At 45.5% G+C, this 14110-nt stretch overlaps 1 protein-coding gene across 4 annotated transcripts in view; it reads right to left on the reverse strand.

Annotated features, from left to right (window-relative positions):
• Positions 1–14110, reverse strand: part of GANC (glucosidase alpha, neutral C) — a 360817-nt gene that overhangs the window by 179228 nt on the left and 167479 nt on the right. For all 4 annotated transcript variants that reach the window (XR_013600863.1, XM_078659630.1, XM_078659632.1 and 1 more), the window contains one exon: positions 8509–8605. Coding sequence is in view for 3 of the 4 variants with exons in the window: in XM_078659630.1 (XP_078515756.1) it covers positions 8509–8605 (97 nt within the window). In the remaining variant the exon portion in view is untranslated. The remainder of the gene's footprint in view (positions 1–8508; positions 8606–14110) is intronic.

Raw genomic sequence — 14110 nt, forward strand, 5'->3', positions numbered from 1 at the left:
CTCTGCAGTTCTGGTGCTGTTAGAAGTCCTGACCCTGGAGTGGCACTGATTGTTCGATGAGGCGTGCGCTGCTCCTGGACGTGCTGTTTCCGCGGCTCTGGTTCAGTGCAGACTGAGGCGCCAACTCTCCTCCCTGCTCGTCTCTCTCTGGTCCTTCTGCTCTTAACACCGGGCGCCGCGAGGCTCAGTCCACACCAATCTTCTACAAGTAGAGCCTGGTGACGTCACCCGACCAATCACCGCCTCCCCGGGACACGACAGACTCAGCCGTGACAGGAGCCCATTCACAAAAATCCATGGAAATCCGAGCAGCCGTCCGTGCCAGGGCAGCCGGTGTGTGTCTGTCTGCAGCAGCGCCGAGACACCGGGAGGAGATCTGGACATGCCACAGACTCTCTCTATAGAATACTTAGCATCCGCTTGGGGCACCATTATATTGGGTATTAGAAGCACTTCTTATTTACAGTGCTTACAAACGGCAGAAGTGCAGTGTAAGCACTGCATAAAAGATAAAACACATTGTTTATGTGATTTAAACCGTAGCAAAAACATTGATCATGCATTTGATCATGCCCCCGGGACTTGGCCCCCCCGGGGGCTAATTACCAATGAAGTGCGGGAACCCGCGCTTCGTTTTTTTTACATTTCGGCCGAAATTCGCGCTGGGTGCATGAATCTCGGCGATTTATTTTTAAAGAAATGCTTTTTTTGGCCCTGTGGGTCCTTGTGGGACCCCCTGAGCCGGCCTAGGGGGTCAGGGTGTTTCTACCCTGCCCTCTTTTTGCGTTTTGTGAGGTTTTTTTTCTGCTGCCAACACTTCCTGGTTTGGAGTGTTGACAGCCAATTAGCATACAGCTCGGCAGGGTGCGCGGATCCTGCGAGGCCATAGATATATATGTGATTTTACTTTTGATTTTCTCAGCAACTACTGAACGGATTTACACCATTTAACAACAAGCATTTGCAATGCAATAGGTCTCGCATTAGGAAAGTTTGAGCTATTAGTATTGTAAATGACACATTTTTTATTTATGTGTTGGTTTTGAGAATAGCGAAATGAATAGCTTTGTCATTTATAATGCCAATAGTTTTAACTTTCGCAAATGTGACATCTTTAGCATTTGTAATGCAATATGTGTTGTATTTACATGACTTAGATGTATTGATATTACAAAGAACAATGGCTTTTATTTTTTACAATAATTAATAGTTAAATAAAAGTTATTGTAATTTATAATGGCACTAGCTTAAATTTTTGTAAATAACTTTTGGGAAGATTATGTTCTTGGATTTTCGTCACAATAAAATACAATGAACAGAAGTGAAATATTAAAATTTTTTTGGTGACATTTGTAATAAAGCGTGAAACATTGAGCTAACATATTTGAACCAGTTGTTGCGTACCAGACTTCAACATCAGCCAATCGCGCTGATAAAGAGGTTTTAATGCGCACGATTCCAACGATTGCAAGTTGTGTACGATCGAATTTTGAGCAATATGTTCCTGTGACGTGCAGCAAGTTTTCCCTGTTGCAAAACACGATAATGGATGTCTATATAATGCGATATGTAATATTGCTCCAGCTCAAAAAGGGATTTTTGTCCCAATCATAAAGAGAGCGTCGGGGTTCAATTTTTGGAAGCCTGATTCTTTTGGGGGGAAAAATGAACTTCACCCGTAGATGTATTGTTATTTTTGGATTAAAACTAAAATGTTGGGATTATTTATGTGTGTAAACTGAAACCATACATACATACACACTTCACCACCGCCCACGTCCTGTAAACTGGGCCCCAACTCGAAATCTATACTCTAAAATTAATTTACTCGCCAATAGTCTCACGGGCATATTTGCTCTGTGACCGCGGCGGCTGGGACACGCTAGTAGACAGAAGGAGGCGTGCTCGTGACAGGCTGGGGAGCGCGCGCACAGGTTCCAGGCAGCGACGGAGGCCTGGCGCGCACCGCCTCCCTGTGCCGTGGGTCTCGTCCCCTTTTCCTCTTCCCAGTGTGCGCACCGCGGGGGCCTGTTTCCTACGCTGGGGGCCTGCAACCGCCGCTTCCTGCGATGTTGGCGGAGGCTGGCGGGGATGCGCCCCCGGTCTGGGGGGAGCTGCCGGTTTTGCAGCCACTCTCGGTCCTTCCCCTGAAGCCGGGCCCGCCTTCCCACCACTGCCTCCTCCACCCGGAGCCTCCGGAGCTGCAGAGGAGCCTGACTCTAGACGGGCCGGAGTACGAGGAGGAAGAGGTGTTGATTCCGCTGACCACTCCGGCGCCTAACTAGTAAGTACCGAGATTCGGGGGGATGGCAGATCTCCCGATGCATGGGGCGGGGGTGTGTGTCTGTGTGTGCGTGCAGGGGGGGGTAGGGGGCGGCGGCGTGTGTATGCGTGCGTGTCTGTGCGTGTCTGTATGTGTGTGTGTGGTGGGGGGCGGCAGCGTGTGTACGTGTGCCTGTGTGGTGTGTGTGCAGGGGTGTGGAGGCTGGCTGTGTGCGCACGGGAATATGAGGCACGAGATGGGCACGGCGCCGTGCGCGCCCACGAGGTCAAATCTGCGCTCGTGCCCCTCTCGTGTCTACATTCCCAGAAACGGGCAGCAATAGGTCTCGAGCAGACTCTGCTCGACCTAAAAAGGCATGAGTGATGTCACTTACCATGTCATGAGTCATGTAATATGTGACGTCATCTGCAGTGCATTGTGGGCGCGTGAGTTATAGTTAGCTGAACTAACTATAACGGGGGAAATTCAATGGTTTTGTATAAGTGAAATGTCCAACTAACTATAGCACCCCTGAAACCTATGTTTTTTTCAGTGAATATATATATATATATACACATATATATATATATATATATATATATATATATATATATATATATATTTATTTTTTTCAAAGATATAAAACTTGTGACTGTATTTGCATTTATGCACATGATTAATGTTTCTATGGAATGTACTCGAAAATGAATTGTTTGTCGTTCCAAAACCAATGTTTTTTTTTACAAATGAGCACTTAAGCACTTTATCAATCGCCGTCAAAAACCAATGAAATGTATGAAATCATATATACTACAAGATGGCCACTGCTTTTACTATTGAAATCTTCTTCTATGTCGATGAAAAAAGTAATGACGGGCAGGGTTTAAAATGGCCATTATTTTTGTACACGAACTGACACTGATGAAGCTAGTATAGCGAAACGCGTCTGTCTGGGGTGAAGGGGGGTTTGCAATAAACAATCTTTGAAGTCGGACACCAGTGTGCTTGCCATTTTTTAACTTGATGGAGTTGACCTGTGCTGCGGTCTGTAAGCGTTTCACCAACGCTGGTTGAGAGCACCCGGGAATAAGGAGGAGCGACGGCGGTGAGGAACCTGTGCCTGAAGTTAATATGGCCGTTTGCCCCGAGGCGTTGTAAGCAAACTCGATTACGGGAGGGACAAATATCGGTCTCCGAGAGGAACATGAGAAAAACGAAGCTTTTTCCCGCCGCGCAGGAGCAGCTGCAGGGGAGACGTCGGCCGACCTCTTCCTAGCGCCGGTAGCGGTGAGTGAAGCTTCGCTCATTATCGTTTTCACGAACACTATCTGCTTTGCCTCTGTCCCGTTTGGTACCGCGCTCTAAAAATTGCAAACCCACGAAGCAAGTGGTTTAACCACCACCCATAGTAAAATAGTATTGGAAGAGTACTTTCCAAATTGAACTGACATGTCAAACACGGAGGATATCACAGGCGAGAGAGAGGCAGCTGCCAAAGCAATGTTCAGGCCCACCACAGAGAGGCCGACAAGCACAGAAAATCCAGAGATAATATCCGTAGTGAACAATAATTTAAAGACACTGTATACCAAATTGGAAAAGCTAAAAGAGAGAGAGGTCAGGAAATGGTGGGAGGCCACCTCTCTCCAGCGGTATATCGAGTGCAATAGAATCCCCAGAGGACTTCGGATCTTCATCATACCATCTTATGAAAATCCTGACCCAGCGCTCTTAAATGACTGGGCGGAATATACAGCTGAGTCTTCTAAAGGGATGGTACGCATGCTAATCCAATATGCATGGAGTGACCGGGAAAAGTGCATGCAAGAAATAATGGAACTGGAGGACCTCATTGTCAAAGATAAAGATATAAAGACAAGCGAACAATTAAGAACCACCATGGTAATAAGACTGAAGGAGTATGAACTAGCCATCAGGAAAAGGAAACAAACAAAATGTTTACGTGATGAGCAGGATTATTTAACAGGCTGAATCCTAACCTTTGCTCGGAGATTTGATGCAACAAGGAGACGACTTGCCCAAGGCAATGCGGCAGCAAATGCTGTGGACACTGAAGAATCGGAGGTGGAAGTATCAGATGGAGAACAACCTCCAATGCTTGCTAAAGGGAAAACAACCTTTTTTCGACGAATACCAAATCATGAAGGAGACCCGCCAAAGGCCACAACAAAGAAATCACCCTCCCCAAACAAGCCCTAAAGGAGGACAAGGCGGGGCAAAAGGGGCAAAAGAAAATACACAACAAACAACCTCGCCGAGGGTGACGCGGAGTGCTTCCAACCGCAAGAGAAGATAAAAGCACAAGAAGATAACAACATCATCAACCTGTCAAAAAGAACACTAACAGGGAATGAAATCAAGGTATTAAAGAAGGGATTGAGTTTCTGTCCGGCAAGTGAGTTCAACCTTGTTGATACGAAGATAGATCTGTTCAGATACATACGCAAACTCAAGTTCAAAAAAATCTTTCTCTTGAATCCAAAAAATACGGTTGTGGGAACGTATTCAGAAACCGCCACGGAGGAATCTGTTGAAGAACATTCCAATACTTTATTAGAAGTACTGTTGACTCCCACATAAGAGCTCCAAGAAAGAGGGACACTAACTGAGGAAAATGGCAGTGTATCTGCAACACAAGTAAGAGATCCGAGCAACTTGAAGAATAAATCAAAAAGACTGCCAAATGCTTGTCAAGATGCTATAGATGTGTTCAGTGAAGCGGTGTTTTCTGATTTGGAAAAAATGGCAAAAGACAAGATGGACATGAGAACGTCCAACATCACAAGAAAGGAATGGGAGCCAATTAAATCCCTCAAAAATGATAAATCTATAGAAATAAAACCTTCGGACAAAGGGGGGAATATAGTGATTTTTAGCAAAGAAAACTACGAACAAGAAGCCCTCAGACAATTGGAAGATACGAAATGCTATATTGTCATAAAGAGAGCTGAGTATGTCAATAGCCTGATGGAATACCAAGCAATGCTGATTAAATGGAAGAACAAAGGCATGCTCAGCTCGGATGAGTTCTTGTTTCTCCAATGCGAATCACCAGTACTTCCCACCTTTTATCATTTGCCGAAAATCCACAAGAATGCCAAAAGGCCACCAGGGAGGCCTATTGTGTCAGCAATTGGTAGTCTTTTGGAAAATACATCCCGCTTCATAGATTCATATCTGGCTCCATTCGTCAGGGATTTGTCCTCTTATGTGAGGGATACACAGGATTTCCTCCGTATGATGGACAATATCTCCTGGGAACCGGACATGCTCCTGATAACATTGGATGTGGTAAATCTTTACACCTGTATAGCACATGAAGAAGGTTTGATGGCTATGAAGTGGTTCCTAGATAAAAAACCAGAAAAATATAGGACACATAGTAGTATGCTGTTAAACATGATGCGGTTTTGCTTGTATAACAATATTTTTACTTTCTCAGGACAACTTTACAAGCAAATCAGGGGTCCCTCGATGGGCTCGTGCTTCTCCCCCAGCTATGCGAACTTGTTCGTAGGCTGGTGGGAGAAGCACGAGGCATGGGGAGCAGCCAATGATAGATGGAGTGATAGGATTTTACTGTGGCTTGATATATAGACGATCTGTTTATAGTGTGGCGTGGCGATCAAACCTCGGTTGAGGAGTATATCGCCACTTTGAACAATAATGACCTAAACTTGAGATTCACCAGTACAATCAGTTTGACTAGTGTGTGTTATTTGGACTTGGAGGTATTCATATAAGAGAATACCCTACAGACTAGACTCTATAGGAAACCCACAGCGGGAAACACCGTGTTACATGCGGCTAGTTATCATCCTAAGAGTTTGATCAAAAACTTACCATACGGTGAATTGTTGCGATTAAAAAGAAACTGCTCAGCAAACACCGATTACCAACAGGCTCGAATAGAGGCCACTAAAAGATTTCAAAATAGAGGGTACTCCAATAACATACCCAAGTCTGCTGCGGAGAAAGTAGCAACAGTGGACAGGAGGGATCTCTTGTTGGTCAAAGATGCCAAAAAAGAGGAAGAACAGGTCAGAATGATCACCAACTTCAACACAAAATCTGGTGAGCTGATCCAGAGTTTCAAGAGAAACTGGCATATTTTAGCCACTGACAATGTCCTGAAGAAACATCTTTCAGATAGACTTTTAATAACATACCGCCGATGCCAATCATTGTCGGATCATTTCGTCCACAGTCACTTTACATCAAGAACCCAGCCCCAGAATCTAGCAGGTGTTAATGGATTCTTTCCTTGTCTCCGCTGCAAAGCATGTAAATTCAGCAAAAAAGCCTCTGTTTATCCAGGTAGAACGGGGACAGGTGAACCAAATAGAAAAATAACTAAACTCTTAAATTGTAATTCGGACTATACAATCTATTGCCTAGAATGTCCCTGCAAAAAACGATATATAGGGAGCATCATCAACCCCACAAAACTTAGGATCTTGGAACATATGCGAGCGATCGCGAATAAGGATAGATCTTATCCGGTTGCTCACCATTTCTCGGAACACCACCAGAGCAATAGGGACCTCCTCAGTTACTATTGTATTGATAGTTCAGAACGTGGGGGGGACAGGGTAAAGGCACTCCGAACCTTAGAGTCTAGATACATTATTGACCTCAAAACAATGACACCTTGGGGTCTTAATAATGATGAGGAGATGTGGGTTCACCTGTAATGTTGCACATGGGATCATGTGCAATTAAAGCCCCTTCAACCTGTAAATGCAATTTTAACAGACAATAGTAATTGCAATTTTGGTTCTCCTAGATATCCAATGTGAGACAGAACAGTTCAGGTCATCGATAAAAATGAAAACAATGCCCATTCAGGGCAACAGCAACCTTATCAAAGATATAAAATTGTGACTGTATTTGCATTTATGCACATGATTAATGTTTCTATGGAATGTACTCGAAAATGAATTGTTTGTTGTTCCAAAACCAATGTTTTTTTTTTAAATGAGCACTTAAGCACTTTATCAATCGCCGTCAAAAACCAATGAAATGTATGAAATCATATACACTACAAGATGGCCACTGCTTTTACTATTGAAATCTTCTTCTATGTCGATGAAAAAAGTAATGACGGGCAGGGTTTAAAATGGCGATTATTTTTTGTACACAAACTGACACTGACGAAGCTAGTATAGCGAAACGCGTCTGTCTGGGGTGAAGGGGGGTTTGCAATAAACAATCTTTGAAGTCGGACACCAGTGTGCTTGCCATTTTTCAACTTGATGGAGTTGACCTGTGCTGCGATATATATATATATATATATATATATATATATATATTCATTCACTCCATGTTATCTCTGTTTCAGCAAAGGATAACGACGACGCCTTGTGTAGCTGGCTGAAAATGTCTTTATTTCGGCCTGACTCTAACGCGTTTCAGATCAAATCTGGGTGTCCCTGTGACATTTCTGCGAAGGTGTACTAGGTATCCTGTGCAGAAGGAACTTGCAGCACCTAGGACTTACTATCACTTCTCCTCGAGTTTGAAAACAAAACAGAGATTTCTAGAAGGATTGTCAAAAACATGTACATTACATGTTTTGCAACACACATATATAGTTGATTGTTAGGGCTGCACCACACACCTATTTCCATCCATAGGTGTACAGGGATCCACAGCTCTGTTTCATCAAGAGTCCAGTTGCGTATCCTTAAACATGGAACATGTGCTCAGTCTTTCAGGAGATGAGTTGTCGCCACATGCATTCGATACTGAATTTTTCATCAAGTTTTTATACAATAGCTTTCAGGTCATTATTCTAAAAGGAAACTCTTGTCTGCTGAGCAGTTGGATGCAAGGCTTCCTGCAAATCGCACTGCGTCAATTGTGTCCACAAGATACCTCACCATTGACAATCCTTCATGCTTCGCCCTAAATTGTGTGGACCTGGACGTATTTTTTATCATCACACTTAGATCAAGAGCGAAAAGAGAAAGGCAGAACATGGAAAAAAAGAGAAAAATAGTAAACCAGTTAGAAAGAATGGATGATAAAAAACATGCTAGAGTGAGATAAAGAGACTGGATGCGTCACGTCTGAAAGAAAGAGGCTTGCGGTGGATGCAAGACTAGGCAGCTTTGGAATTCTACAAGAATGGCATCCCTCTGTGCAGGTGGGAGGCTCCCAAGCCAAATTTTGGGACCCTGCAGTTATCGTTTCAGAAATGACTCACTATCCATAATACTTACCATAGCGCTGAGAACCAGCAAAGAAAGATCTCGTCAAGACAAAGGGTCTTTCCTTTCCTCCAGAGCGTCGGATCAGCCCTTCTGCACTCGCCATTTGCTATAAGATACATAAAATAATATGATCAGCATGAGCATTCTAGAGAGCTCTGACTATTACTCTCCCTTCGCAGGACCCTGCAGGCAGAAAACAGATGCTAATCATAGGAAGAGAGGAAAAAATACCAAACTACATCATCTACAATGCATACAACTCAATCATACGCGTCACAAAAATCGATGCATCATGGGTGTAGTGGGTGTAACCATCAACCTCACAAGAAAAGGAATGTAAGTTAAGAGAATGGCTCTTATATAAGTCCAGGATGTCCAGAGGCCATCTGATTTACGGACTGTTTGCATAACACTATATCAAGGACAACAATATCGTCCAACAAAAAAGTTGTATCCACTCCATTGCCTACTACTATTGCGCCAACGTAAGTATATATTTACTACTGTAAATCACACAACTGTACACTACCAAAATGCTGCACTTTTGTTGTCTCCTATCTCATCGATATGTACCCTAGAGATAGTTAGTATGGGATGAAACCACGTATTGCTAAACATTCTTCACCTAACAACTGCCTCTGAAGATCATAAAGTTGTAATAAAGATCTAGAATTTTTACCTAGTTCAGAGAATGTGCCTGCACTAGGATACATGGTGATGGAGGAGACAGCTTTAGAACCAGTCTCTTCCTTGGGCAGATGGATAAATATGCATATGAGTGTATGTCTTGTCTCTGCTGCTACAAGTTCAAGAAATAAACGAGTCCCTCAAAACCTTCATATTAATTTGTTTTTGTTACAAATTTACATTGTTCCAAGTCTGTGAAAATTGTGCAGTCCGTGACAGTTTTATAGTGCTCTAAAAAGCAGCTTCATTGTTCTCTTACTATGATACTTATTTTATAATTAGCTGTCCTTGAAAGAAGTCATTTATAAATGCAAAGAGAATTTTTATAGACAATAAATATATATTTATAAATGTGATTACCATTGCTGATACTTAACTCAAAATAAACATTACTTTGGAAACAGAACACATTCATTCATGCAGGTAGGTGCAAGTACTGTAAGAGGAAGTGGGAAAAAGAAAAAATTAAATGTCCAAGCAGTAACTCATTTGGGCGGTCTCACTTCCCATTGGTTGAAACATAAGATCTGCACGTAAAGAGCGTCCTGCGTGAGAATAATTGTCAGACTTAAAACAGGCAGGTCATACTGCAAATTTGTGGAGCTTGCCTTGTTGCTGGACAAACGAGCAATATCACAAAACTGGAAGGTGGCGAAAAGTCCGGCCATCGAGGTTTGGTAAGCAGAACTTTATTAAATGGCACAAGCAGAGGCCACCTTAGGAAGACGCCTGAGGCTCAGAGCAGGTACAGACAAACATGTGGTTAACTGGGACTCACTGATTTGGGAAATAGAGCACAAATTTGACGACAAACAAACAAAATGCGGTCTGGAATGAGGAGCGCTATAATATGTCTAAGCCTGGCATCCATCCATTGGGGTTTTTATTTATACATGTCTGCAATGCTCCATTGTGCCGGACCTGGAGAGACAGGCCCTAAATAATGGAGTATACACCCTGAGATGTACTGTCTCCCCACATTACAACAAACTCAGGATTCATGGCACCCTACCATTTGTAACGTTGCAGATCACAATATCGATACGTTTATGAGCATGCGTCTTGATTGCGGAGGATTAATGCTGCCCACAGAGGATGACAAGGACAGTCCCATCTCCTACTTATTCTTCTTCACCTGCCTTTTCTGGGCTTCCATTACTATATTCGAGAATACACAAGAATTTGCAAAACTGTAAGGCCTTGGAGAATGCACCTGTACAGCTGCACATAGGCGTAAGCCATTGGAAGGTATTACGGAAGGAGAAAAAGAGATGCCTTTGTCAGAAGCTCATCAGCATCCTATCACCAGAGAAACGTCGCACACCTGATTGGCTGGACCCTTTGACTTTGGAAAATGTACTCAGTTGGACTGGTATCGGTCCATGACCAATGTGCCATAACATGGACCTATAAGTTGAAGCCTTCCAACATGAGAAGTTGAGTAATACTCGTTTTCTCCTGCTTGAGAATAACCTCGAAAGCCACACTGGCACACTGCTGGCGGGCGTACCCTGCCGATACTGCTGCTACCCTTGCCTGTGTTTAAGCCTACAGCTACCCCAAGGAGTCTGCAGATACAGACACAGCACGCCAAAGACCTCTCTGCCTCTCAAAAGACACCAGAGACGTGCTACTAATTACTGCTTATACAAAATCAAGTGAACTCAATGGCGGCTCAGCCTGGCAAGCATTCACCCCCCACCACCACCACCTTTTTAAATCTCACATAGGCAGCACATGCGCTGTCTCTCGAGACATGCTGTATAGGGTGTATAGGCATTTACCAAGCCCATCGCATGTGATTGGTTCCTTCATGTGTTTTCAAAAAAGCCTTGCTTTTCATTGGTCAAAAGCTTAAATTTGTACCTCCATTTGCTCTGTTGGTCAAGCCCTGGAGACTGCCCCCGTTACATGCATAAGTTCACAATGGGCCGTATACATTACTGTCCTGCACTACTTTTCATTTTGTCTCAGCTTCTTATATTGCCTGCTCCTAACCTGCGGCTTTTCATTCACCCATGTTGTGTTGTCTTTAGCCGCTCCCTCCCTTCCTCATGCTGTCCAAGTTGTAAATTACCCGCTCGCATCGTGTTGTCCAAGTTTCCCTGCTCCTAGCCAGCCCTGTGTCCCCCCTTTTCGTTCACCCTGTCCACTTTTACTACCTTCTAACTACTGGGCAGCTTGAGGTGATATCGGAGAGCGGACTCCTGCTGCTTTACCGTGAAACGTGTCTATGACGCAGGCAAGCCGACATCACTGAATGTGTGTATTTGTTTTGAGTAAGCCTTCGCACTCAAGCGACGCATTTTCTGTGCACAGTCTACTTTAAAATCGGAAGACAATGTTGACCGCTTTTTATTTGCACTATTTCTTTGCACAAGTTAGCACCACAGACTACTCAAATGTGCAGCGTTTGTCATAAGTCTGGAGCACCAGAAAAACCCGCCTTGCACCCACCACTGGCACTTTCAAACTGTACCCCCAACAGGGCAATTCCGGCTATGCTCCTTGCAGGGCACCGGTGAATGAGCTCCTGCAGGCTGCAAGGTAAGTTCCAGAATGGCTAGTGTTGTTGTGGTGCTGCAGGTGCAAGGCACGCTCTGAGCGGTTTCAGCGGTGCCTGGGCAAGATAGTGGCCGAGCAGGAGGTGGTGAACGGTGTGCTATTTTCCCCCTTTCCTGTCCACGCTGCCTGCTCTCTTGCGGCTGCCTTTATTCCCTCTCACATGTAGTGTGCTCTGTTTCGAAAGTCGCTGCGGCTAAGGCCCTTAGGAGCAGGGGAGTTCATGCAGGAATATTTACAGTTTGTGGCATCCCCAGTGCTGCCAAACATGGACCCAAATATTTGGTCAGGGACCTTTGGGCGTAGTAATTCTTTATGAACAATGGTTGCTAACAACAAGAATAGAGGAGTGAGATGATATAGACATACAATGAGGTCTATACAAATTTTGTCCATCCGAACAAAAGAATCTTTTAATGTCTTTATATGAAATTAATCACACACAAGGAACAAATAAGTGGGGACACATTTTGTCGTGAAAAATGAAAACAGAAGAAGAAAGCTCAGGCATTTACAAGGGCTTGGAATCAAATGTGGAGTTGTCCAAGCAAATACAAAAGTGCAGCACCATAGTACAATACAATAAACAATTCTGAGAGGATCAAGGACCTTCACGGGGATGTGAGGCCTCTGGATCGGCTTCTCTACTATCAGATATGAGCAACATGTAAGGACATCAACCCCACATTTACTAGGCCCCCCCCCCAGCGCTGGCTGCCCTCGAGTTCGTCCATACCTCTAGCTCAGCTCGCAAATTGGTCACCCGGCTTTATGCTCTCTCGCTTGCCGCCCCCCCCACAAGCACTGACAGGCCTCGCACCGCGTGGAGCGCGGACCTTGGCCGGGACCTCTCCCAGGACGTTTGTCTGTACTGTTGCAATCAGATTAAGCGCTTGTCTCCTAACTATCGCTTGTGGCTCATACATTTTAAATATATACATAGGTTATACCGCACTCCTGCTTCACTCCTTAGAACAGAGCTCCTCAATAGTGATAGGTGTATCTGCTGCTCCGCCCCCGCTGCTAACTTTTTACATCTGGCCTGGCTCTGTCCTAAGGTCTCTGCCTACTTGCTGGCTGTGTGCGAGACCATCAGCGCCATCACGCTTGAGCATGTCACTCCTGATCCGTTGGTATGTCTCTTTGGCTATGTCAAACATGTTTCCAACGTCAACCACAAACTCATCACCATGCTCCTGGTCCTTGCCAAACGTAGAGTGTCGCTCCACTGGGGGCGTAAACCAGCGCCCACAGTGGCTGGCTGGACGATGCTGCCCATTGTCAAACACTATTGGGCATATTTTGGGACCTGATGTCTGCTGCTAGCCGCCCCCGATATCTGGGCCCCTCTTGTCTCTTATTTTCATCGGACACATGCCACTGACAGCTCCTCACCCGGCTCCCCCATTGGAGACACATTATCCACTACTGGTCGCACCACTGCTGAACCTTCCCCACCTCCCTTGTTCTCTAGTCCCCTGAACACCGCACTTTAGGTTCCACCTGGCCCTTGGGGGGCGTGGCCTGCAGTGCAGCGGAATGGCCACTTCTTAAGTGAGCTCCGCCGGTCGGAATATTATCCTACTTTTATCCTGCATTTGGGAGTGCCCTCGCGCGACCCAAACCTCATGCTGCGGTGGTGAAGTGAGCCGAGATCAACTCGGCGAAATCCTGAGTGCCAGGGTGCTGAGGAGCTGAAATCGGAGGAGACGGAGTGCCGTGCCGGGCTGCCCGTGAGCAAGTGCGGAGCTCGGAGGTCGGCATTTGTCTCACTTGAGCCCGCTGCCTCATAGGCCTTGATCTGCTGCGACGGTGCGGCCGGATCGAGATTTGGCAGCTGAGAGGGCCGGTTCCCCCGCGGGTGCACTGCAGCTGACGTGAACGGTGAGGCGGAGGGTCTCCTTGTCTTGCTGACGACCCGTGAGCTGTGCGAGGATGCAGCAGCTGCGGAACGGAGGAGGTGATTGCACTTACCTGCGGCGCTGGCGGATTGCACCTGGAGGCGGCGCTGCACTGCTGATACCTGGACTGCCTGTCTGTTGGTGCCGCGTGCTCTCCTGCGAGCCGGGGACGTTTGTGACACCAGGGTGGTACTCCACCATTTGCGGCTGAAAGGGGATCACGGCGGCCGCCATTTTGAGTTGCTCCTTTTGTGGTGTATTGATGACTGAGGAGGGCAGCCGGGCACTTGCTCCTGGAGAACTCTGAGCAGGTCAGGCGGGTTGACTGCTTCCTTTCTTCACCCCTGACACCACCATAGCAAACGGGGGGATCTGCCAGGCACCAGCGGTACTGTCCTTGCTATTTTGCCGCCATATGCCAAATTGCGCGCTGTACAAAATGGAGGCGCTGTGCACCGGGG

The sequence above is a fragment of the Lissotriton helveticus genome, chromosome 9, assembly GCF_964261635.1.
Source record: "Lissotriton helveticus chromosome 9, aLisHel1.1, whole genome shotgun sequence".
NCBI classification, from domain to species: Eukaryota; Metazoa; Chordata; class Amphibia; order Caudata; family Salamandridae; genus Lissotriton; species Lissotriton helveticus.